The 26,095-nt window shown below is 41.0% G+C and overlaps 1 protein-coding gene across 3 annotated transcripts; it reads left to right on the forward strand.

The window, feature by feature from the left end:
* The first annotated feature begins 1,635 nt into the window (after positions 1-1,635).
* On the forward strand, positions 1,636-25,462 carry FAM168B (family with sequence similarity 168 member B). Of its 3 annotated transcripts, none has more exons than XM_055816872.1 (7): positions 1,636-1,790; positions 8,321-8,401; positions 12,037-12,120; positions 16,328-16,470; positions 17,422-17,599; positions 18,833-18,962; positions 20,322-25,462. In XM_055816872.1, the coding sequence occupies exons 2-6, from the start codon at positions 8,332-8,334 to the stop codon at positions 18,943-18,945; spliced, it is 588 nt and encodes a 195-aa protein (XP_055672847.1). In that variant the 5' UTR covers positions 1,636-1,790; positions 8,321-8,331; the 3' UTR covers positions 18,946-18,962; positions 20,322-25,462. The 3 variants fall into 3 exon arrangements, with proteins under 3 accessions (XP_055672847.1, XP_005232320.1, XP_055672846.1); XM_005232263.4 differs by lacking the exon at positions 1,636-1,790 and adding an exon at positions 2,224-2,349; XM_055816871.1 differs by lacking the exon at positions 1,636-1,790 and adding an exon at positions 14,864-14,912 and having other exon boundaries at positions 8,357-8,401.
* The last annotated feature ends 633 nt before the right edge of the window (positions 25,463-26,095 follow it).

Genomic DNA, 26,095 nt, shown 5'->3' on the forward strand with positions numbered 1-26,095 from the left:
AAGAAGAAGCTGATCTGCTATCTTTTACTGTCGTAGGAGTTGTTGGTTTACCCACCACATTTGTCTGTCCCGACTGTAGGTTTGTTAACAACACCAGGGCTGCTGCTCAGATCCCCCTGCAGTGCACCACCACCAGCTCCTCACTAGAGGTGCGGTGCTGGGCCATTTGCCTCCTACCTGTTGTGGTTTGTTGGGTTTAATACCAGTATCACCCTCCAGCAGCACGCTGGCTTAGGCATTCAGGTGCAGCCTCAGCTAATTAATAATATATTTGTTGCCATGCTGGCAGTTCACCCTTTGGTGGCATTAGTCACGGTGCCTGTCAGGAGCACCTCAGGAGCACCTCTGAGCTAATGGCACCGTTTGTACAGCCTTCTCAGGACAGACCCTCTCTGTTCAGGCTGCCTGCATGTACTTGCAAAGTTACGTTTCCTTAACAGTTGTTGGACAGCGCCAAGTATTGTCTTGACTTGGCCTTTACCACAAGTGTGTGCAGCTTCACGTGTCATGTTTTTTAAGGACGAGCAGTATGATTGCTGTGTGGCTGGCACTTTGGTCTGTGCTGTGTGTTCAGTAACGTCCACAGTCTCTGGGCAAAATTCACACGTTGCTATTGTGTCCCATCCTCTGCAGATACTTAGTGCTTTACCTAAGAAGGTCAGTTCTAGATCTTGTAAGATGAGAAGTCTGAATGTTTTGTCTGAGGAACAAATCATAACCCGAAGAGGTCCCGTGAGGTCTGAGCTGCCAGGTTGGCTTCCACCTGCAAGTGGAAAGGTGGAGGGAGGCTCCCCAACCTAAACAGATAAACCCCCTTTAGGCTGGCTTGCTCATGTTTCAGTTTTATACTGAGTTTGGGGCAGTTCCAATTTCTAGAGAACTCTGATGGGTTTCCCTGCTCCGAGCACAGAAAAACTACAGAAAAAGTGAAACTTTTCATGAGGAGTTACTGCATTCACAGCACCACCTGTCCAGGTGCCTCACACAGCCACAGGCACTCTCGGAGGTGCTGTCTGACAGCTCTTCTTTGCCTGCCCGGTCCCAGTATGGGTGGATCTCCCCCTTCCCCGGATCTCCCCGTCCCTCCGCAGGTGCAGCCCGAGGGGCCCGGCCTTTCTCACTACACAGCAGCTGCTGCACGGGGGCCTGGCCCGGGCCCCCCGCCCCGGCCCGCGGCGGGGCCTGCCCCGCCGGCCGCCCCCGGCCATCGGTTCTCCAGGCGGTTTCTGGGCAAAGTGCGAGGAGGCCGAGCCCCGCGGGGTGCCCGGCACCGGGTCCGTGGGCGCCGGGGACGCGCAGCCGGGAGAGCCCGGGCCCAGGCGCTCCCCCCCGGGGCCGGACGAAGCCCGGGCTCCCTCCGACGCGGCCCGACCCCTCAGGCGGGCGGACAATCCCCCCGCGCTCCCCGCGGGCCCCGCCGACGGCGACAGGGTCACGTGCCACGGGGTGGGGGGCAGCGCCCGCGGGCTTCCGTGCACGTGACGGCGGCTTCCGCCCCCTCGGCCGAGGGCGCGCGCCCCCTCCCCCGCGGAAGTGACGTCGGCCGCTGGTCGGTGCGCAGTTGTTCGGTGCGGCCGGGCGCGGAGCAGCCGGAGTCGCCCGGCGGCCACTGCCCCCGCCCCTCCCCCCCCTCCGCCCCGCGCAGCGCCCGCCCGCCCGGCCCCGCCCGCCGCCCCGCCCCGCCCGCCGCCTCCCGCACCCGCGTACAGGCGCGCACAGCCGCACACACGCACGCACGCAGCGAGACAGCCAGCGACGGCCGGGCCGCCACCACGAAGCGCCGCAGCCCGGTGAGTGCGAGGTGCCGCGGGTGGCGCCGGCTTCCGGGGCCGCTCCTTCCCCCCGCCGCGCCGGCCCGTTATGTAAGGGAGCCCGGGCCCCGCGCCTCCGCCGCGGCCTGCGCCGCCGCCGGCCCCTCGGCAGGGCCGCGCCGCCCCGCCGCCCCCTCAGGCGCCCGGGCGAGTCCCTCGGCGGCGGCGCCACCCCGGGGGGCGGTGCGGGGGCCGCGGGCAGCGCCGGGGCCGGGGCAGCTCCGCCAGGCGGGGCAGCCAGCGGCCCTCGGGGGCTCGCAGCGCCCCGTAACAGGTGCCTGGAGCGGCCTGGGGAGGGCGGCAGGTGACGGGCCGGCTGCGGGGGGGAGCGGCGGCCCCACAGCGGCGTGCGGGCCGGCCCGGGGCCCTGCTCTGCGGCGGGCGGGAGCTCGGTCACCCGTGCGGTGGGTTGCGTGCGGGGCACGGCCGTAGTGCCGCCTCGCTGGTGTAGGCTGGAGGTGCTGGGGATAACTTCCTAAAAACCGGGTACAGCGTCGGGAGGGCATCGGCCGGCTGGATTTTTAATTAAATAGCGTGGGTAAGCTGCGGCGCGTTGTACCTGCCCTGTTACCTTTGTGTCTGTCAGCTGGTGGAAGGAATAACATTTTAGTCGTCCATAGCTTATAGGAGCAGTTGTGAGACAAAAAGGCTCGGTGCGAACCGGCCTTTCAGCGCTTTTCTAGAACGTTTGGAGCCAAACCATACACACCAGGCACATCGTGAAATCTGGGCTCCCAGAAACATAAAAAGTTAGGTTTTTAGCTAAGGGGAGGTACACCGGTATGCAGTGCTCAGCATGAGAAGAGCTGGCCTTAACTGGTTCTTAAATGTTCAGTAGTAGTGTGCATGTTAATCTAATTTGACTAGACTTTCTGTCTGCTCTAATGTGATTTTACAGTAGGATATATAATTGTTAGTGTCATAAAACTTCCATGCTTGTATAACGCACGCTTCCCAACCTGTATGTTTGGGGTAGTAATTACACACCTTAGCTTTCAGGTTAAAAAGCAGGAGGAATTAAGAGGCTTTTGGAGATTCTTTCTCGATTTGGAACTTGTAACAGTTTCATCTTGTTTCAAAAGTCAAGGTGGAATAAACTAAAAATGAACTTAATGAAAAAAACGCTTTGCAGGGTAAGAATTTACAAAGAAGCAGAGCTTCAAGATTTAACTAAGAAGTTGTAAATGTCATTCCTTCACATTGTAAGGTTTTATTCTTCCAGTTTGATCCCCCTTCTCAGAGTTGATAAACTTCCCCTGAATTTGGCAATAGGCAGGCTTCTAAGATTTTTACGATGAGGAATTGAATATTTTGCTGTGCTGCAGGGAGAGGAGCTGACAACTTTTATCCCCTTGTGCAGTACCACCAACAGGAATCGTAGACTGAGAAATGCTGGGCCATTTGTTTAATTTTTCCATAGATAGTGGGTGTTTGGAGAAGAAAGGTTTTGGTAATGTTCTGGAGTTTTAGCAAGAATAGAGTAACGCCACTAACGTACAAATGAAGTTGATTTACAAGCAGGGTCTTAGTATTACATTTTTGGTGTGGGGTTTTCTGTTTGTGAATGACATAGAACTTATTATGTGGATTCTTTAATATATGATCACAGTGTCTCTATCCTTACTAATACTGGGTACAAGTAGTGTTGTGTATTTCAGCACCAAAAAAAACATAACAACAAACAGCAAGTGGAATAGGCTTAGAGATGAGAATTGTATTCATTAGAAAGGATTAAGAAGTCTAAACTGCTCTATTCCTTTGTAGTCTTGAAAAATTGCATACACACAAAATATAGAAGGGTGATTGCAGGCATCTCATTCTTTCTTTTTTATGAGAAGAACATCTTGTAACTGGAGCAGGGGAGGAAGACTTGCATGTGAATGATGTTTCCAGCTTTGTATTTTATTTTGCATGAACTTTGGGCAAAGTTATTAACTGTCCTTTTCCAGGCTGTGGTTCTGCAACCTCAGTCTGTACTGCCACTCTCCATTCATGCTGCCTTACTTGCATTGGTACTGGTGCTATCTTAGCCATTTGGTGATGAGTCTCGGCTCTCTCAAGCTGGGACAAAGAAAATATAGCAACCCTCTGCTGAAAAAACTCCAGGAAAACACAGAATTCTGCCAACTGACTTAGCTGATCTAACTTACTTGAGGGGTCAGAGTGCAGTGCTGTCCCAGCACAGGGAGTGGGACCGCTTGCCAGAAGTGTGGCAGTTGTGTGTAAGCATTGATTCCAGCTGGCTTCAGTTGCAAACTCCCAAAAAAACCATGCCCTGTTCTGAACAGGGGCAATACTTGCTTCCTTGTAAAATTTGGTGACCTTTTTTGTGGATGAATGGAAGAAATGAAGCATGTACTACCTGCAAATACCAATGCAGTGTGATATGTGTTGTCTTAGACTTCATGAAGTCTTGAATGCCTGCTGATAGGAGCCCCCTTTTCGAAAATAATCGTGACGAGGGCCTGCTGTTTGGCCTAGGATTTGCATCAAAGGGCCTATTTTGGTGGCTGAAGTTTTAATAGAATGTAATGCAGCTAGGACTTTAACCGTTGTTGGTTATTTGAAGAACTGAAGTGTCCTGAATTATTTCCTTTGTTGCTTAGGAGAGGAAACTATATTTTTACATTACAAATTACCAGGCATATAGGAATTGTATTTTACTTTCATTAAGCTTCAACTGGAAATCAAAAGGGTAAAATGTAGAATATTACTAAGGTGGTAATTAAGGAATTGTACCTAAGTGGAAACTGGGTAGTTTGTACAGTTTCATAGCAAATGACTTTCTGAAAGTATTACAGGATGGACAGATGTTAAATACTATAATGACTTAGTGTGAGTCTGCTTAAGTTCCAAGAACAAAAGCATTAGTGGACCGCAGTAGTGTGCTTTAGGCAAGGTACTTGGAGATTCTTCCCCAGCTCTTGTGATGGAATTGTCATCAAGTGGGCACAAAGTGGCATTCAGTAGATCTGGTTCTGATAGTGTTTCCACACACCTTTGAAAATAAATTTTAACAGATGTATTTCTTACTAAGGAATATGGAGTTTGATTTACAGTATTTGCATTGATATGTGGGTTTTTGCATGTATCTCTGTAAAATTATTTTTAAAAGCAGAATTTCATAGAAACATGCTTGTTCTGAGTGCATCAGGAAAAGCTATGTGCAAAAGAGCATCCAATTTGGAATGCTGGAGCTTCAGCGTTAGCAGTGGCTGGCCTTTGTGCTCAGCTTCCTGAAACATGGATTGTCCTGGTATCTGTACCAAGGTGAGATTTAACAAGCTTGATCAAAACTTGAGTTTTATTGTTTGGCTTTGGCAAGAATGAAAGGTGAAGCATTTGCACTTCCCAAGCATGCTTGCATAGTCTTTAATCAGAGTATCTTTAATAAGGATGATTACCTTAATTTCAGCTGAAAGAATTAGTTGGCTGTAATTTATATACAGTTGACTGTGCAATTTATATACAGATGATGCACAGTAGACACTTATTTACATATACATTAACATGAGAATGCTTTGGAGGGGATGCCAACAAAAAGGTTGAAAGCCACGGTTCTTTGGGTTCGCTTCGTACTAGTTTCCCTAGCGTTTGATGTGGACTTTAAGTGTTACAGGGAAGTGGACTGCAAGTTTCCATATTTCAATATAACAGATGCCCTTCCAAGTAAAATTATTGTAAGAGTGGGATGATTGCAACCACTGCGTAATACTATATAATTATACTTCCACATGCTGGGTCCTTCAGAGAAGACCTGAAAATAGTTATTTTCAGTTAGAAGTGATCTGAAGTTTTGCCTGCATTATAAAAACTGTAAGCACTTATTGTAGGCTGGTGGATTTCTACTTGTATTTCAGTGGTGAAAGCTGTAGTGTGAAAGTGCATACCTGTTCAACCAAAGTTGAATTAGTATGTGTCTGTGTACACACTCCCAGTTTCGACATATGGATGCATTTGAAGTGGAAGTTGATGTTGTTTCCAGTAAGAGGCAGCTGGCAGGCTCCCAGTGCCATAGGTGGTTTTTTTTCCCCTTACTGGAGTGGAATTCCTGTCTCTTGATCTGCACTTCCTTTGAGATTGTCTGATGAGTTATCTGACCTTTTCTATTCATCTTCTGTACCTTTTCAGCTTTGTATGTCTTCTGTTTGTCATCTCCCAGAATGTATGTCCTTGTGTTCTTCTGCAGTCACCGACTAGTAATACTTCTAATAGTTGGAGGGTGGTTTTATATTCTTTATGTTTTACCCAGATATTCACAGAATGCTCTTACTGTTTGTTTTTTTCTTTCTTCTTGTTGCCATTCAGAATGGTGAGAGGGTTACAGGCTCTTCTTTCCTCCTAATTGCTGTAGGGACGGCAAGGAGCAGCAGAGTATGTGTAGGGGTATGGGGGTGTGGGAGAGTGCTGCTTACATTTGAGTGGAAGGCTATATCCACCTCCCTTAAGACCCCCCCACAACTTGGAAATGCTTGCTGAGACTGAAGTGAAGCTTGAACCTCTTACGGGTTTTGTAAGTTTAGAGACAAAATGTGACAAAATCAACACTGAAAGAGGAGCAGAGTTGCAAATGAGAAGGAAATGCAGGGAGATGCTAAGGCAGCAGACTGGAAGTTTTCAAGTAAGTAAGTCCTTCTTTAGGAAGGAGGATACACAGAAGAAAGTACAGGGGAAAAGAACAGTCTTGCTACAGTGAGTGAAATGCTAGTCCTGCGAAATATGCCTGTTGGTTATGGCACAGCAGAGTTAATGCTACTAAAACTCTACGGGGCTTCAGTGGAAAATACTGCTTTATACTTGAAGACAACTAGTTTGCTGTAGAACATTTCCAAAGAGATTTGTGTCAAACTGCTTTTTTAAATGTTGGTCAGGTGATTAAAACATTGCTCTGGGGAACTTTTTTCATCCTAAGCAATGTAAATGGCAAGTTGTTTGTTTTTAACTCATTCTTGTCTTGATACGTAATCCAAGTATGAAAATGGAAAAAATAAAAGCAGTTCTAGTTAAGTTAGTGTTATAAGTGTGTGTGGGGAAGTCCAAGAAACTGGTGAATCTTATTTCTCTTACACAGAGTTTGAGTGTTTTATGAAATCTGATGATACACTTTCTGACTTCTTAATTGTGCACAAATGGTTCTTCTGCTATGTACTAGGCACTGCTAAAACTTGACGTACAGCTGAATTTAGTGTTACTTCAAAAGCAAACTACTTATGCTTTATACAGTCACTTAACATAAGTTTATTGATGCAGCTATACTGATAAACTTAACTCGGGTTCCTGCCATAATGTATTCTGTAGCTGAAGTAGCGCGTGATTAATTATGTCTCTTCTTGCTTCATAAACTTTATTTACAAAATTCTGTTAAACTGTTTAACACACTGTTCATTTAAAGAAAGACAGCATCTCAAGCGGTGGAAGAGGAAGTGACTCAAGTATCAGATATTAACAGTTAATAGGAAAGTCTGGTTTCATAGTGTGCCCTCCTGTTCTGCTGTCAGAGGCTGTTGTCAGAAATGGGCAGCTGCAGGAAGAGAAGTGGTAGATCTGTAAATAAATGAAGAAAACAAGATAATTGAAAATAAAGGGGGGGGGGGGCGGCGTGTTTTCTAAAATACTAGAAAAGTAGTTGTGAATGGTACTGTGTAAGAGGCACATGGCAAGCTTGCTTGTGAGCTGTGATTCCTAGAAGTACATAGGTGTACTAGAAAAGCTTGAGAAGCATCCTCAGTGCAGTTTTATTTTCCTTGGTGTTTATATATAAGATGTTTTTTAAAGATGTATTTGGTTTTATTCCTGCCTGTGATGCTAGCTGTAGGTGCCTTTCTGGTGTGTGAATACGTAATTCAGAAATGACTGGACCCAACTGTCGGCTTGTCATAGGCTCTGAAGAACTTGGCAGCAACTAAACAAATGTGAGCTAGTTGTCTAATACAGAAAGTCTTTTGCCACTTAGTTCTGCAATACTTGGGCTGTTGATGGTTGATGAATTTAGTGCTGGTAAAGGACTGGAATCCCAGGCTTGAAATGTGAGCAGTAGTAGACTGGCAGTATTTGCATCCCTTGGCTAGATGCTTCACGAAAGAACTGGGAAGAAACAAAGATTGATGAGATGGTAGATAAATGCTAAGTGATTGAAAGATGACATGGGGGGAGAAGTCCAACACAGGTGGACTCCTGCAGTGGATTATAGATTTGCACACCATGGGGGAGCTCTTAGGGATGGAAATATTTTGAAAACATGCTCTGCAACAAGGAATGTTTTAATTCCTGACACATTCTCTAGGTGATTGAGACTTGTGATGCTTTGAAACTTATTTCTACAGCTACTCTGTCTTGCTTTTAGCTACAGTTTTAGTGTTGATGAGCAGTGGAATTGCTGCTTTTTCCTCTGTTACTTTTTCTTCTGATTATACTTTCCCCCATTTCCAGTTCAGTTGTTGAGATCTCAAGCTTTCCCTACGCTCAAGTAAATACTTCTTTCTTTTTCTTTTTTTCTCCTCCTGATTTAGTTACTGAAATCATGAATCCTGTGTATAGCCCTGGATCTTCTGGGGTTCCCTATGCAAATGCCAAAGGAATTGGTTATCCAGGTAAGTAACTTTTTTTTTTTTTAAATGAGTTTCAATTACATTGATCTGTATAATCAAGGAGAAATAGTCAATTATGAAGGTCTTCATGTATGGTAATCTGTTTGGGGATTTGGGTGGGTTTTTTTTTAAATGTAAAGAATGATGTTTTAAGAGTGGTGTTAGTTGTTCTGTTATATTTCTAACTCCAGTATCTCTTCCAAAGCAGCTTATTTTAGGAGCTCTAGTAATTATGCCCTGAAGGAAGAGGAGTCAGTCTATTTCTGCTGCTAGTTGGCTGGCGCTGTTAACCTTTCTATCCTCTTAATTCTTCTTCATGCTATCTGTTTTATGACTGCCTGAAGCATGGCATGAAAGGTGGGACCAAGCAAATGGCCAAAAAATGTGTTTAAAAAAGAAATTAAATGCATTTCTTGCTTTTTCTGCTTCTCATTTGTCTTCAGGTTTTCCACCAGGGTTTTTTTTTCCCCCTCATCTCCTAATGTGTTTGCAAGCAGGCTTCATTTCTGGTGTCCCCATAATTCAAAAGTTGGATAAGGTAGTAGTTAGATTTGGATAGAACTTACCAGGGAGGCTGAAGAGAAGGGCTGTGTGCCTCTGTGAGGCACTTCAAGCAGTATGTCTTGCTGCACTTTCCCCCTCCCACCCTGATATCTGTGGGGTAAGGGAATTACTCCATCCAGGGAGAGGCCAAAGGGTCTTTCAGCTCAGATTTTATGTGTCATAAGCAATTACACTTTTGTAGCTTTTTACGCGGAGGCTGTTTTGTGATCTAGTTGATGTCTGTGTTGGGAGCTAGAAATCATTCTGCGTTGCTACTGTTCATATTCTCTGTAGCTGTACTGTATTTTCCTACTAGTATTTACAGTTTAAAAATTCATTTATCAGCTTAGGTAGCATACTGGAGTTCCTGTCTTCCTCTTCCACTTTTCTCTGTTTCTTTATTTAAAAACTGGTGCTTAAATGAATTTTCTTTACTGTTGACTTGATAGTCTCAAAAACCTTTTACTTTTTATTTTTGCTTTTCAGGTACTTTTAATTTTTCCTCAAACCAGGGTATCTTTCTTGATTTCTACAGTATTTATAAGGGGAAAAGACAGACTGTGTTGCGATGTTTTTAAGTCAATTGAGTGACTGAAATGGTGCAGTAATAAATTGTAAAGCTGATGCTATGTAACCATAAGGTCCTGCATGTTTTTTTCTTTTATTCTTTGTAACTGTCTGTAGTTATATGGACTACGGTAATTTTATAATAAGGTGAGCAGCAGTGGTTTACTAATCAATATAAGTTGCAGTGCAGTTATATTCATAATATTTGCTTTTTCAGGGCTTTCTTTGGCATTAGATATGGATTGTTATGAATTATTTAAATATAACTATTTTTATCTCTAATCATTTTCTAAAAACAGATTTATGTTAAACTGTTTCATTTGCACTTATATCCATTTACACATTGCATTGAAGCGCTTGTTTATATTAAACTAAGTGGTACCTTAATTTACTTAGGAAGATGCACTATTGTAGATTGATGAACAGCAGTTTAAACAACATTACAACTTCTAATCTTTTATTCTGTTATACATATTAGACTACATATACAGTACTTACATAATTCAGTATTTGCTAGTTTTCACTTGGTTGTAAATTAGTATAATTAAAATACATGGAATTGAAGTAGAATTGCTATAGAAGTGCCATAAATGTCATGCTACAAGTTGATCACCCAAAATTCTTCCTTAAAACAGTCAGTCTGTTTACACAACTGTAACCCTTATTAGTAAGGTCTTCAGATTTACACTGTTAGAGATTGTTTGCTGACCCACCTGGTTCAGGCTTAAAGGTCATGGCATAAACACAAAACACATTCTCTAAAATGAAAAGTAGATTTGTATTTTAGGATTTCGTAAAACTGTTGCATTACAAAGTCTCCCTTCTTTGCCTCTCCTAGTTCAAAAGCTACAGATTCTCCGTTCAGAGTCACTGAATTCACATGGGTTGCATGGCGATAGAAAGTAATGAACATATCGCTAGGTGGGATGTATTATGTAAAGGCACTGTTTCTAAAGCTGTTGCATACTTAATAGCTGTTTATGTTACACTACGCCCATTTGAGGTTGTTGGAGGGGTTTACAGTAGCAAGGGTGCCACAGCCGAATAATCTCATATAGATGAAAGTTCTGTGTAGAAGTTAAAACTACTGCTTCTTGTAGTTGTTTTTCATAAATGACTTGTTTCCTGAGCAGCTCAGGGTGCTCTACTGTGGAGTTAAACCTATGAAGAAACAAAAGAGGACTGAAAATGTATACAATATATAATGTTGCATGTGCGCAGTCACTTTGAGTAAGGTGTAAAGCTTCACTAAAGTTTTTCGCTAGCAGCTTGTGAATTTGAAAACTTAAGAGCTATATACACTCTGAAAAGTTTTGTATTGGATGTGTTGTTTTTACCTTTGATTTTTAAGCTTAATGCTTTTCTTAGTCTTACCCATGCTGACCACCTAATAGCAGTGGCAAGTGTATGTCACTTGATATGTTTACAGAGTACTTTAAAAACTAGGTTAGCATATACAGTCCTGAGCTAAGGAATTTTTATTATTAGGAGTAATGGCTAAAGACTCTGGGATTTATAGCAAAATAGAAATCCTTCAAATTTGAATAGCAGTTTAAAACTTAGCAACTTTAAGCCTGACAATGAATATACAAATAGTAATTCCCTTTTTTCTGGAGAATTGGAATCTTTATATGTTGATAACAAAATGTGGTAGTAACTCTGTCTTTCTAAATACAGACATTAATCGTTCTTTACATTTTTCCAAACTGTAAAAAGTTCCTGGGAAAATTAACAACTATGATTAATACAGATATTTCACTTACTACAATCTAAACAAACTTTGTATCTTTCAAGTAACTAGCTTTTTTTAATACTGTTTTATGCCTTATGTTGGAGACCAATATATCGTGATGTTAGTTCAGCCACAGTGGTTCTTGTATTCTGGTGTAGAAGTGTTTACCTACCCGTTTGTCGATCCCTCAGTGAACCACTTGTTACTGTTAACTGTGATAGTACGTGCCTGGAACTGGTGAGCTTGTCTGATGCCTGAGTGCAGTAACAAATCTGTGTCAAATGCAACAAACGTTTTGGACTACTCAGTGTTGCTTTGTACTCTTTGCTTGGGGTATCTCTGATCTGAAGAGTCGGTCACTGACTTTCAGGGATCTATTTCTGTGAAAAAGTCCCTTTTGTTCAGATAAATATTTTATGTACATCAGGTCTTGTTCACCAACACTTTAATCGGTGTCAGAACAAGTCAGGGGCGAGAGGGGGGAGTTGGATAGTTGTGCACAACTTTGTTGCCCCACTGACTGAAGTGTTACTTAACCAACTTTTGGGATTTGCTGAAACAGGGATGTAAGGGAGAATGGCACTTGTCACTACTTAAGCTGTTCCCTTCATCTGGCTTTCAGCTTCAGGTGGCTTGGGAGAATTGAAGCCCAGTGTTTTAGTTGAGGAGGTGTGATTGGAGGCTGATTGTTAGCTTATCTCAATCAAAAGATGCGCAGTGAGAATCTTTGAGAGTGAAGTCTGGTTAGACTGTTCAGTCGGTCTAGAAAATAACTTTGACATATTCTTTTTTCTAGCTGGCTTCCCAATGGGCTATGCAGCGGCTGCTCCTGCCTATTCCCCTAATATGTATCCTGGAGCAAATCCTACCTTCCAGACAGGTACGTGTAATAGGTGTGTCAAAGCAGTAACCTGAATTTTGGAAGTTGTTAGAACCAAGAAAGAAGAAAAGCTGTAGAGGCTTACAAATAACACTTAAACTGTGGGATAAGTTTTACGTTACTTTGAATATGACTCATAAGGAATCATCTGATAAATTAAAAAGAGTATAATCTTGTCTTCAGTCATACTGCTTTCACCTACAGAGAAAGGAGAATCTGAGTTTTTAGCTGTTGTTTCTATATTTCAGGCTTGAGGATTTGCATCATGTTTCCCTTCACTGCTTCCTTCGTGAATCCGCTTGCTTTGCATCCTACTGGTTGTTTCCAGATTCCTGTTTTTCTCGGTTGTCTTCAAAATTATTCTTTTTCATCCTTTCCTTAAATTGTATCTTACCAAGTTCAGTTTGCTGCCTTCTTTCTGCCCTTAAAATTGTCTTGCACAAACTAATTGTCTGGAAAGCCTGGTTGCTGGGTGAAAGCGGTTTGCCCGTAGTAGATACTGGAGGAGGGTTGAGGTAACTGCACTTGTTACGTGAGAAAGGGACTGTCATGTGCTTAGGAAAAGGGACATGGTGAAACAGGCACGAGAAATGGAAGCACTCGCCTAAGTTGTTTTCATGTAGGTCTGCTTCCACAAATAAAAGATTATTTTTGTATGGTAATGCTTGAAACCAAACAGAAACTCATAGCATTTGATTTCTACTTAAACCAGGAACATACACCTGATAGAATAGTACTCTCCCTGTGGTTATTTTGTATGTGAAGGAATTCCTTACGTTGCTTTGTTAATGTAGATTTGGGCTGTCTTCAGGAACTTTCACTTGCATGTATTATGTCAGCATTTCAGAGATACTTGTGGCACATAACCAAATTTGTCCCAAATGCCTGTGTGTAACTTGTGGAGATAGGAAAAGATGCTGATTGAAATTGGGAAGCTTAGGTTGTGAAAGTCTGCTTGCAGTATTGAAGTTCAATGTTTGCAATGTATGGTGTGTCATTAACTACCAGGAGACTCTTAAAAGGGTGTGGCAGCAATTACTGAGGCGAGAGTGTAAGTCATCTAAAATGTTTGCCTTCAGAACCTATTAAAAGTGTGTAGCTTTCCTTGGAACTGTGGAGTATTCTAGTTGTACAAACAGGTACGGCCCGTGTGTCTGTTCGGTTTGCTGCTTAGAGGCATAGCAAGCGCAGAGCTGATTTTGGCTTGTCTTTGGTCTTGAATTCTAGATAGGGAAACAGATGGATATTATAAAGTTCCAGTAATTAAAAAAGAAAAAAAATATATCTGTCCTTTGATAGGGTATTGCCTCTGTGCAGGAATCCTATCTAGGGGCACCAGCCTGCATTTGCACTGGGTTGCTTAACTTTTCGAGAGGGGTGTTCAAGGGAGAGTAGTTCCCATCAGGGGTGTAAGTCTTAGCATGGGAATCCAGACCCTATCTGGGATCTGATTATTGGCTTGTATTACTAATAAGCCTTCAGTTTCACGGGTGAGATTTGCCTTTGTGATGTCTCTGCCTTCTGTGCTTCAGTGTACGTATCGTCGGGATTCCTGCAGCTGTGCTGAGGAGTAGCTGTAGTTTTTAATCTAAGGATCAGATAACTGAAAGGTATTTTTGGTTTTATTACTGGTTGCAATTTGTGAATGCTGTTGCAGGAAGATGAACATAAGTTGCACGTAATCAATTTGCCAGATCATGAGACTGATGTTTTTACCCAGTTGATTGCATTTTCTCCTTCATGTCCGTTAACGTTGTAATAAAAGGTTATGGTTTCTAGGGAAGAATGTTGACTTGTTTGACTTAATCTCATTGTAAAATCAGTTTGCATTGATTAATCTTGGAATATATTTCACACTATATAACAAGGTTAGAGTAATATATTTTTCACTTTTCTGTTAAAAAGGAGTAAAGATATATAGAAGTCGTATACCATCTTGGAATGTCCTTGATTCTTTTTAAAGCTAGTACAACTAGTCTCTATTGCTGTTGAATAGAAAATAAACTTCTGTTTCAGAACTAAGAATAGCTTCAAGCTTTAGCTACTCTTTAAGCTACGAACAAAAGTTCAAAATGCCCAGATCTTCTAATTCAGGCAGATAACTTGACGTACTTCATCCTACCAACTGGGATGGTTTTTTAACTTTTCTGATGTAACTGCTTGTTTGTAGAATCAAAGCTTTTGTAAATTCACATCACACAGCAGTATTTGAATGTGCCATGCCACTGCTGTTCAGGAAGGGTACCTTCTGGTACCTACAAGTATTTTTCTTAAATTTCTGTGTTTTTCAGTAACAACGTGGTTTACTTTAAGGTCTTTGCTCCCTGTAAGGGAGGAAAAATTTAAATGGGAAAGCAGAATACCTCTTGTACAGATGTACCACTTTGCAAGGATGAAATTTAAATTACTGTGCAGCCCTATCAGTGGGGTTTTAGAATGAGAGGGCTTGCTGAGGGCATAGTTGTAGTTCAGTAGTGGTGCTTCATGTTCAGCATTTTGTAGTGGAGTTCTTCAATGCAAATAGCTCCTTGTACTAGAAGTAGAAGTTATTCCTCACCATGCTCTATTAGTCAGATACTTAGGAGTTCTAAAAACTAGTTCAGAGTAAGTGCTGTGGTAGCTTTCTTTAGTGTCTAAAGGCGATAAATTCTATTTGGGAAAAAAAAAAAACACCCACATACATCCCCAAAAAACCCCATGGGAAGCCTATTTCTTCGTTAACATAACAATTTTCTGTTTGAAGGGTGGAATGAAATTGGAAAGAAACTCGGACTTCTGCAAAAAGAATGAAGGTCATCTGTCATCATGCCGTCTGCACAGACTGATCTTTCACAACACAAATGCCAGTGTTCTCTCTGCTATATGGCTTCAGATCTGTTCTCTGTATTGAAGTCAGCACATTCTAGACAGATTTTAAAGTCAACCTAATCTCTGTTCTGATAGTCTCACTTTTTACTATGATTACCAAGTGGTTTTTTCTTCCTTGTGCTGCCCTAGTACTCGTTTGTACGATTCCAACTAAACAGAAAATGTGTCTGTGGATGTTTGTCTCAGTGTGGCCTGCATGAGACCCAGGATCTCTTGGGTGTAGCACAGGCTTGATGTTTTCTCCAGAATAGGTCATGAATATCATTACTGGTGGGTGCTGCTGCAAAGGTATTGGTATTGCCACTCTGGCCATTAAGCCATCAATCTTGAGAGTATGGCATGCAGCAGCAATGGTGCTCTTCATAGATCTCCTCCATGCCTCATCAAGCCCTTGTTCTGTTATCCTGAGACCTTGTCCAGCGAGGGCTGGAGAAATTGCAGAACTGTCTTCAGGCAGGGTCTGAGCCAGCAGTTGCTACTTATCTCTGTAAAATTGAACGGTTCCCAACATTTACAAGGCAGTCTGATTTGGGGGACCTTGCAATAGGAAAGCAAAATTCTTTCTGATGGCACCTGAAGTCTTACTGTAATTTATAAAAACAATTTTTAAGTCATTGTTAAGGGTGTATCTATGTGTGTAATACACAAAAAGATTTAAAGATATTAAAGTGCCTTCAAAGTCTTAATTTGTGGCTGCAGTGATCTCTACAGTGCTTGTGTTAAAAAGGCCTATGGCCTTTTGTATTTATTTCAGTCAGTTCAGAAAATGCCTGAAAACAAATATGAATAAATGTAAGTTGAAGTAGAGGTTGCAAATTGTGAATCTGTGTTCTCTGAAAATCCATCTGGAGCTCTTTACATGATTCTGACTTTTGAAATTGTTGTTCTTGTGCTGTATCATCATTGGTAGAAGGTAACTGCAGGTTAATTAACCGTTACCGTTTTGCCAGTACAACTTGGGGTGCATTGAGAATCAGGCCAATATTAACAAGTGCCAAATCCTGCTATGTAGGAGCTGCCTAATATGCTGAATCCAAGTATTTAACGACATTACTATGAAAATCCAAACCCACTTTTTTTTATTCCTTATCCATAGATTTAAAAAGAAAATTGTGCAAATAATATCTTTAACTTTTCATGCTTACTTGACACAGTCAACTATTACTTTCAAACTGTTCTCAGTATTGTGTAAATGATAGAACTTGTGCTTGGATATTGAGACTAGCCTACTAAGTACTCTGAAGATTAAGGAATTTGGAAATCGTTACACCTGACCTTAGAAAGCAGTGTACTGACACTTGTTTTTCATGTTTTTAATGCAGATTTACCTTTGTTTCAGGTTACACACCAGGCACCCCATATAAAGTATCTTGTTCACCCACTAGTGGAGCAGTGCCGCCGTACTCTTCGTCACCGAATCCCTATCAGACTGCTGTGTACCCAGTTCGAAGTGCCTATCCACAGCAGAATCCATATGCACAGGTAAATGGACCAAACAAAAAAACCCTGGATAGTTTTTTTACTTTGTAGTATCTGCTTGAACTCTTTAACTTCACATCACTTACTTCTTTGTGGATGGAGAGAATATTTAGTTGCCTACAGTAAGAATTTTTGATAGTGATTTACAGACTGTGCGTGTGTTAACTCTCGCCTGACAGTTACTCAGCACTTTAACTGGTAATGTGTTCAGTCTTTGAAGAGACACTACATTCGGTAATTTTAAAAATGTGTGCTGGATGCTGTAAACCATATTCTGATTTCATTTTGTCAAAAATTGTCATAAACTTGTGTGGGTTTTTTTGATTTTTTTTAATTTTAGGAAGTCTCGGTTGTGATTCAGGGAGTTAGTCTCATACTAGGCAAACTGTTGAAAATTATTAGAAAGGACAAAATGAAGACAGTTCAGTAAATATGATATTTTGGGGAAAGTTATCGCTCTTTCTTTCATGGAGGAAACTTGCCTTGCATGTACACGGTAGTTGAAGGGAATTAAAAGCATGTAACAATGTTTATCTAGTCTGCTTAGTGTACTTGGATTTGTGAAAAACCTTTGGTTCTTTAACTAAAAGCAGCTGAATAAAAAGTTGTGAAAGAATAATCCATGACAGAACTTCTCTCAATGTAAGAAAAGATAGGAAAGGAAGGGGAGCGAGTGAAGGATGAGCTGTTGTTTCTGAAGGTAGTCAGCACTGGAGTTCTGCAAAGGTAGCTGCTTTGAATGTTATCCTAAATGTGTTTAAAAGGGGCTAAACGTTAAAAAGTTTATCAGGGAAACAATTGAAATAATTGAAATGAATGTTTTTGCATCTGCTCTGTAAATGCATTGGATCTTTAGAAAAGTTATGTTGTCGTTCATGAATGTATCCTAAAATAAAATCATTAGGCTTCCCAACAGATAACTGTAATTACTTCATTTACTTTTGTCTCCAACAGCAAGGCACTTACTACACACAGCCTTTATATGCAGCACCACCCCACGTAATCCACCACACCACAGTTGTGCAGCCGAACGGCATGCCAGCAACCATGTATCCTGCTCCGATTCCGCCGCCAAGAGGAAATGGTGTGACGATGGGGATGGTGGCTGGGACTACTATGGCAATGTCAGCAGGTATGTGAACCCTTGTGTTTTCCGATGAAGCTCTCCTTTCAGTGTGGGACAAGACAGCTGCATTGCAAAAATGTGATGCCAGAAGTGTACTTGGCAGTTCAGAATGGGTCCAGCTAGATCAGGTTTCATACTTATTTGGTGATATTTTGATTATACCCGAGGATGGAGATACCACACCCTCTTTTCTGATACTAGTATTACAGTAAAATAGTTCACCATATCTGTATGGGATGTCATTTCCTCTTGCATCCTTTGCTTGTCATCTCACCCAGAGTCTGACTTCCTCTTCTCAATACATTTCTCTATGCCTGGTTGAAAACAGCAACCTCTTCAGGCTGAGGGAGATGCAGTGTTCTCAGCCCACCCCTCTATCACTGACCTTCTTTGTATGTTGAGATAAAACATTTTATGTGTTTACACTACCTGCAGGTCTTCTGTGTCATAGACAATGGTTAGGGATGTCTGCTTCCTAATGCCACGCTCCTTTAGTGGCAGTGTTTTGGAGAAAATGTTGTTTAACCAATAATCTAGAGTCATCTGTGAGCATTTACTGAGGGGCTGTCATGCTTTGTTACTCAGTGGGTGTTAACTTGTGAAGAAATGTCCACATTCACTCAAAGGATGCTCAGTTCAGTAATAACCAAGAGCCATGAGCTGCTCATCTTCAGATTCTGTTTTTTTATCTTGTGAAATTTATGATTTAGTTTAAGGAATCTCAAAACTAGATAATTTGTGTGTCAAACTGAGCTGGCTGGAGATTTGCATGTGGGCAAGCTTATGCCAGGTGTTTGTTACTTTTTCTGCAAAGTGCTGTAGAGTAATGCTGTTAAGATCCTGCCTTCTCAGCCTGTTTGTTTCTGAAGCCCCTTAGTCTGTAATACAAACAAGAACTAAACTTGACTGATAAATCAGAATAAATATCTGTACCATCACGTATTCTTAGGGCTTGTTAAGCCTGCTGTGGGAAAAGTTTTGCAGTGAGTAATGCTTATGTTGCAGGCTTTCTGCTAGAGCTATTTTTGAGTAATGAGTGTCTTTGGGTGCATTGGACTAAACATTAAAATGGTCCCCTTGCATAAATGTTTGAAGAAAGATTGGGGCTGGAGTGCAAAATTATACTGGTTTTAAATTGGAAGATGAACAAGCTGTGATGGTTTTTATAATTAACTTTTTTTTTTTTCCCCTCTGTAGTAGAATTTGTCCTTACTGAAAAAAATGTTCTCTTCATCCTAGGTACTTTGTTGACAACTCATTCCCCAACTCCAGTAGCCCCTCATCCAGTTACTATGCCCACATACCGGGCTCCAGGAACACCAACCTATAGTTATGTGCCCCCACAGTGGTGATCATCCTGGCAGTCAGTGTAAGTTACTGATTTAGATTAAAAGCAGTTAATATTTCTTATAAATGACAGCATTGGAGGTTCTTACTGGGGAGATTTTTCAGAAGGTAAGTAGTCTGTGGTACTTCTACAGTATTCTAATTGAGTAAGAAAACACAAAAATTAATTGCTTCTGTAATAGCTGTTAAAGAGAGAAGCCTAGTGGGACTTCTTTAGTGGTCTGTATCTTCAGAAACCATTAATCATTTTCATGGTTCATGATTGCTGAATATGAAAGAAAGAGCCTCAACTTTGCCTTATTAAAATACATCTGGGACTAAATATTTTCAGGATTTTTGATTCATTGGTAATTGCTGAATTCAGCAGTAGCGCGAATCCTGAATGAAGTAATGTGTGTAACTTTAGTCTGTCTTTTGATTGGCTAAATATTAGGCAAGGTAAGTGTTTTGCCTTGCTCTGAGGGTGAATTTTTCTCACAAGGTGCTGAAACAAATACACAACCTTGAGTTGATTTCATATATTCACTTTGTTTCATGTAAATACCAATCAGTTCATACCTCGTGCAGTCAGCAAGGAAAAAATCACTTCTAGCGTGGACCAAAATTTAGATCATGGGTTTCAAGAAAAGGAGTTTAATTTTGAAATCTGCTGTAGGGTGGGATGGATTTTGGGGGCGTAATTTGTGTCAAACTGACACGAAGCCTAATATTTTTGGGATCCTCAATTCTATTTCTGATTTTTTTTTAGCATAAATTGAGAACTGTTTCATTTGCAATAAGGACTTTTTGAGACCAACTTGAACTAGAAATTTTCACTTTTAGTCTGTTTAGTTTTTGACAAAGTTAACTTTCTCTGGATTTCTGTTTCAGCTGTTAAGAGTCCAGAGTTCTATGATGACAGGTGACTATTCCCTTTGAGTTAGTAATGCAACAGCCATTTCTCATTTTGCTGTGATGCCACATATCAGTCTGCAGATCTGAAATGTTTCACGTACTATATGATACTATACTATATATTTCATCCAAGAGCATCATATTACATGAGTATAAAAAGTGAGTTTTGCTGTGGCTAAACTCATGACTGCTGATAATTACATTTAGCATAAAATACCTTTTTAATATTGCACCTTCTACTTTGCCATCACTAGTAGTTTTGTCCTAAGCTGGAATTGACATGGCAGAAGAAAATGAATGTAGTAAACTCTTAACCTAGAAGCCTATAGGACTGGATAAGTGCTAGGGTAGCATTACCTAGTGGTTAACATCTGTTGTGTGTGCATATCGATGTGGTGCGTGCAACGTTAGAATGTTCTGCCACACTCGGATAGTATCTCACGTAATTGAGAAAATTTCCTGCTTTTTCCTCCCCCTTTTAACGTAGGTTTGAAGATGGGAGATATGCAATCAAGAAATTGAGGTTTAAAAGTTGGTGCTGAAGCCCTCATGCCTCCAACCAGGACTTTTCTTCTGAATGCTTTCAACACTTGGCTAAACACTACTAATTCCTGATCACTGAAGATTTTCCAGTGCTGCATATCTTACATCTTGGAACTCCAGCAGTTAGTCTTAAAGCAAATCCTGTTTTGTGGACTGTCTTGCAATTTTTTAGCTAATTATAATGATAAAAAGGGAGTATAAATTTATTCTGATCCATATCTAGTTGAATGCATGTTAAAACACAAAAACAAAGCTTGCTCAATCTACCTGCAGTGACTGATGCAAAAACCATCATATGCAAATCCAAAGGAACCGAAAAGTATTTTACAACTTGTATCACTAATGCACTGTTGTAATGTATGCAGGGTCTTAAAAGGTAGAATCATGAAAGTGAGTTTCTTTATAGAATACCATAATAGACATTAGATAAGTGCTTCAGCCTTTTTCAGGTTGATGGAGTTGCCAGTTCAAAAGGGGCATATTTTTATTTAAGTGATGTATTCTTTTCAAATTCAACTATTAATTTGGAGTGACTGGAAAACGAGTCAGACAAGCTGTAGAAATCCCGCACACGATTAGTTTACTTCATGCCTTTTCATTTTCATTATATGGATTCAGTGTTATACAGACCTTCTTAAGGATCAGAATGAAATGACAAAGGTAATGCTGTGTGTGCCAGTAAGTAGAGCAAACTTCCTTGAGGCAAAACTGGCTCTTGGGAATAGTAGGAGGTGACATCACCTGCGTAATGAATTGCATGTCCTGGGGAGATAACTATCCAGTACTATCTTTCATATGATGCAAGATGTGTCAAAGTGAGACTGCCACACAGACTTGATAGAAAAACACTTTCTTTTCGTTCTCAGTTCAGGAAATCCGTGCTGTTTTTCCTAAAGAATGTTGTAGTCAGTTGAAAATGTATGTGCAATTGATCCAGCTTGCTTTCCTGAAACTTAAGAAATGCTAGGGCTTTCTACAACAAACAGGAGTTCAGCTGCATGTTATTCTGGGGAAAGCTTGTGTGCCTGATGAGTATGTTAAAGGGGAACAAATCATTTTAACACGATTTCCTTATTAGCTACTTGCAGTATGGGCTATGGATATGCTGTAATAGGACTGCCAGGATACAGAGGTTTCAAATACCTGTTGGGTTTTTTTTCCTGAAAATATTTGTAATTGAAGTAGGAGCCATTTGTTGGTTACAGCATTTTGATGTTTTCGTAGTATTTTCTTTTTTTACATCCTAAATTGCACTTGGAAGCACGTAAATTAAGACTTGACTGCAGATTAGCATTTCATTGCAATGAGTCATTTCTGATATTCTTTCTTGCAACTTCAATTTTTAAAAAGTACCTCAAAGCAAATGCTGTGGAGATAAAGGGCTAGCCTTCGAACCCATTTGTATACCAAAATTGTTACGGGGGAGATTTTAAATTTTTAAATTTGAATATTGCACATTAAAATCAAGGTTTTTCTTGAACCTGCTTGATTTACAGTTCCGGAAAGATGCGAATTTTTTTTGATACATTCAGCCTGCAATAAATTATGCAGTAAATGGTTATAAAATGTTGTTCCCTTTTAAGCGTTTACACAGAGGTATATCAGGCTGTATTGTTCTTGTAGGTTAACTTCCATTCAGAAGTAGATTTTTTTTTTGAAGTTGTATATGTAGTTACGCTTTGTTTTGGGGTGTTCTGCTCCTATATGGGTTTGGCAGCTACTTCAGGGTATCATCAGTGCTGATTTAATGCTGCCATTACAGTACTCTGTCCTGGCGGGAGGCTTCTGTACCTTCATAACTTGTTGGTGGTTAGAGCCTTCAGTAACTTTATTTTTTACAGTAAGCACTCTCCATATTTTGTACTTCTTTTTTTTTGTTTAATAAAGTTTAGGTTGATTTTGCATGAATCGCTGTCAGTGGATGGCCCCCTTATTTCTAATGCCTTGAATATAACTATGTTTTTGGAATAAGTACTTTAAACCTTACTCATGAGCACTTAACTGCAGCTTAGGGATTTCCATATGTTTTTCTATGGAGCAGAAAATTACCCCGGGCAAACTTATTTGAACTTGTACTGCTTTGTTGCAAGTCTGTTGAACAATTCCATTTGTGTGGTAATTTGCAGTTTTGATTAGTCAGGTGTGCCAGAGAGTACAGTGAACATTAGTACAGGCCATTTGTCCATTTTAGCTAGTAGAGTTTGACATTTTGTCGTCTTGGCGTGGTTTTAACAGAGCTGAGGTTGAAACAGTGCTCTACTGGGGAGAAGCTATAAAAAACAAGCTCAAAGCTTTGCTGTCTCCTGTCTCATCACCCAATAAACTAAAGCTTGGAAAATCATAGGAGAGAACTTTCATGAATGCTGCAATAGATAAATAGTTAAGGAATGAATATGACTTCCTATATATTTGCTCTGACTTCAGATTCCTGAATGTCATCTTGGAATTGGTCTCTGTATAATATTCTGTAACATTTAGGCAGTCTCACTTACTTGAGCACTTTTTTTTCTGAGTTGCATTATGGGATTCATCCACAAGGGGAGAACTGTACCTTTGTCCAAAGGTACTGCGCCTTCCAGTTTTGATCGATTATAATCTGCTGGGAGGGTGGAGCGTGTCTCCATTAGTTGATATGGAAAGTAACCAAAAGCACAGTGCAGGGGGACGGGGGGAATATGTGTATATATAACTATCTTAATGGTATTTTGTTGCAAATAGTAGAAAGCATGGATATAAAACTGCGGCGGGGGAAACTGTACATCGTTAAATAGGCGTTTACACAGTGAGGGTCTTAATGAAACATTCTCTCCTGCTTTTTATATAACATTCCCTATTTAGAATTCCTTTATAAATAAATACGCAGTATGTGTTTGCACTAGAGCTCCTCAGCAGGTGAAAAGAGCTAGTGCAGTAGAGACATTTCAGATCAAGCTTCTCTTTAAAAAAAAAAAAAATACAAAAAAACAAAACTTTTATGGCAGCTTTATATGATTAAGAAGAAAAAAGTACTACTTTAAACCTGGAACTGAAAATAACTGTTGCAGCAATAACAAAGAGAAGTCCAAGGAAGATTTTTTTTTTAATTCAAATTTCAGGTGTTGAGTTTAGATAAAGTATTTTTTAAAAACTGAGGTATTCCCTATGTCAGTAACAACTGATGAAAATGTCTTTTAAATGTAGCAGCAGCAAAAAAAAAAAAGGCTAATAATTGGCTCTAAAAACGTGTAGCCCTAGTCAGTGGTATGGTGGTTATTAACGAAACACTAGGAAGGGAAATGGAGAACCTACTACTAGATCTTGCTTATGCTTGTAACCATCTGATGGAAGTTTCTAGGAGAACGTGCAGGAATGCTACTCAAGAAAGCTTTTTGTGTGTACTATGCAAGTTAAATGCTTAGATGCAGTGGTAGATGAAAAAAATCTTTTATTTTAGTTGAAGTCCTTCCTTATATTGCTTCATCCACTGAAAAAAACCCCAAACCACCACCACCCTTAAGTACCACCATGTCTTAGTGTTGTTTGAGAATAGTTCATGGTACAGAGTTGTATACCAGGGTACTCAGCATTGACTGCTCTTCACATGGAGCATTCTGGCTTCACTGCTGCTTGGGTAGTAAGGCCACTTCAAGGTATCTGAGCAAGAGATGGTCAGAATTGATTTGGAATCGCTCCCCAGTGCTTAAGCACAGTATTATACACTGTTCATTTGAGTTTAGAACATACTTTTGCTTGAATAGGTAAGCGCAGCAATCTGATACCACCACTTAACTCTAGGCTTAAACTCATACCAGAGCATAGTAAATACCGTGTATGTGAAACCTCCCATCTTAGGAGCACGAACAGTAGTGAAGCTTCAGCTGGAACTTGCAGGAGAGAGGAGAGGTGCTGCGGTTGTTGGTTGTTGGACGGCAGGTATGTGCAGTTTCCCAGGACGCCGTGTGTGCGGTAGCGGGTAGGACACGGAGGGGCTCCGCCACCAGCGGCAGGGGTGTCCCTGGCTGACCCGAGCGTGTGCGCGGGGCTGACAGCAATCCAGTCATCCTCACCTCCGGGTGTTTGTGGGCACCTGTTCAAGAGATGTAAAGATTTAAGCTCATTCAGATTGTTCTTGTTAATAAGCATCAGCTTTCTATTCCTGTGTTTTACCAACTCTAAGCTTCCTGCAGAGACCCTGGGACTGGATGAGGTAGAATGGCGGGGAGCAGGAACAACTGCAGCAAAGGTAGGAGAGTCTCGTGCACCGGGTCTCACCAGGAATCCGGTTCCTCTGAGGTCCCGGCAGCAGCGGGGGCTCTCGGCGGGCTGTGTGTGCCTCTGCGGGGGCGCTGGGAGGACATGCGGTGTTTTGTAGGCAGAGAGAGGGAAGAGGAGCAGTGCTTATCTGGGGACAAGGAAACCTTTTCTTGTGTGGGTTGAATATAACACTGAAACATCGGAATTCCACAGGTAGTACGGGTCCACTTGTGATGTTAAAAAATACTCTATAAACAATTTATGGGCTCTGAAGTTTCAACATCAAGAAAGCGAACGTGACTTTTCTAAACTGTTGCGACTTTTGGGCACTTAGCAGGCAAACTGGGAAAGCTTTTTTAGCTGGCTGCTGTACAGACTTGTTTTAAGTAGAATGGATTTGTTAGTGGGTTTTTTTTATTGTAATGCTATTATTGGCTGCCCTCCTGTCTAAGATTTGAAAAAGTGAGTGCATGCAGTGGAAGTACAAGAGGCCCCAGTAATAGTTCTCCATGTTTGTTATGAAGTAGACACAGGTTTCCTTTTTAGGACTTTTTTTAAAACTGTCTTACGAACAGTTGTATTGGTACTTTTTTTTAATTTTAGGTCAATGTTGTCTTCCAGAATAAGTTTTAAGGCATCACTCACTCCTGCATTGAACTATCGCATCAACACAAAGAGTGGAGATTCCATTCTGAGCCAGTTCAATTGTGAAAAATTCATACTTTTTTATTTTTTATGCAATTCAATGAGTAGATGAGCTCAGACTTAAATTCTTAAAAGCACGTTTATTGTAACAAGAATTGTTATGTATTAATACTTCAGTTTTCAATAAAGATTGACTTGTGTTGCTTATTGTGTTTTTTTCCTACTGTGCTTGGTGAGATCCTTTTAGAAGACATTCTGTTGCTGAATAGCAGTGTGGTATGTTTGAACGCTTTAATGATGTCTGCCGATTGATTGAAGGAAAACATTTACGTTAAGTGACTTTTCTCAGTAAGGTTTCTTAATGGCTAACAACACACAGTAGTAACGGCTTCCCAGTGGGGGGAGTAAGTTGCCCTGCGGAGAAGGTGGTAAAGATATGCAGCCCTGCCTCTTTCCCTCTTGAGGCTTTTCCTGGCATTTAAGTTTGTTATTACTTTATTTCATAGCTTAAAACAAAGAAAATGGAACAGATGCAAAATTTTGTGACGCTTTAGTATTTACTTGATACCAAATGAATGTGGTTTCAGAGGTGACAAGCCTTGAGCAGAAAGCTGTTATAAATCAGTGGATTTATAACTGAAGGAAAAGAATTGAGTAGGTGTGAAGTGTAGGTAATTACCTGATTTCTTTAGAGTGTGGGTGGCTGAAATGACACAAACGTTAAAATGGAAGTGTGTATATTTAGGGGGGGGGTCAGGATTATATTGTTTGAACTAACGAGCTATTTTCATTTATTGTAGGTCTCCAAAAATAACAGTAACTTACCTGGTAACGTTCCTG

Source organism: Falco peregrinus, chromosome 12 (assembly GCF_023634155.1).
Source record: "Falco peregrinus isolate bFalPer1 chromosome 12, bFalPer1.pri, whole genome shotgun sequence".
Classification (NCBI taxonomy): domain Eukaryota; kingdom Metazoa; phylum Chordata; class Aves; order Falconiformes; family Falconidae; genus Falco; species Falco peregrinus.

Coding starts and splice junctions, on each gene's coding strand:
- FAM168B (XM_055816871.1), top strand. CDS start 8,372: ATGCAAATGCCAAAGGAATTGGTTATCCAG. Junction 8,402..12,036: donor CAAAGGAATTGGTTATCCAG/GTAAGTAACTTT, acceptor TCTTTTTTCTAG/CTGGCTTCCCAATGGGCTAT. Junction 16,471..17,421: donor AGCAGAATCCATATGCACAG/GTAAATGGACCA, acceptor TGTCTCCAACAG/CAAGGCACTTACTACACACA.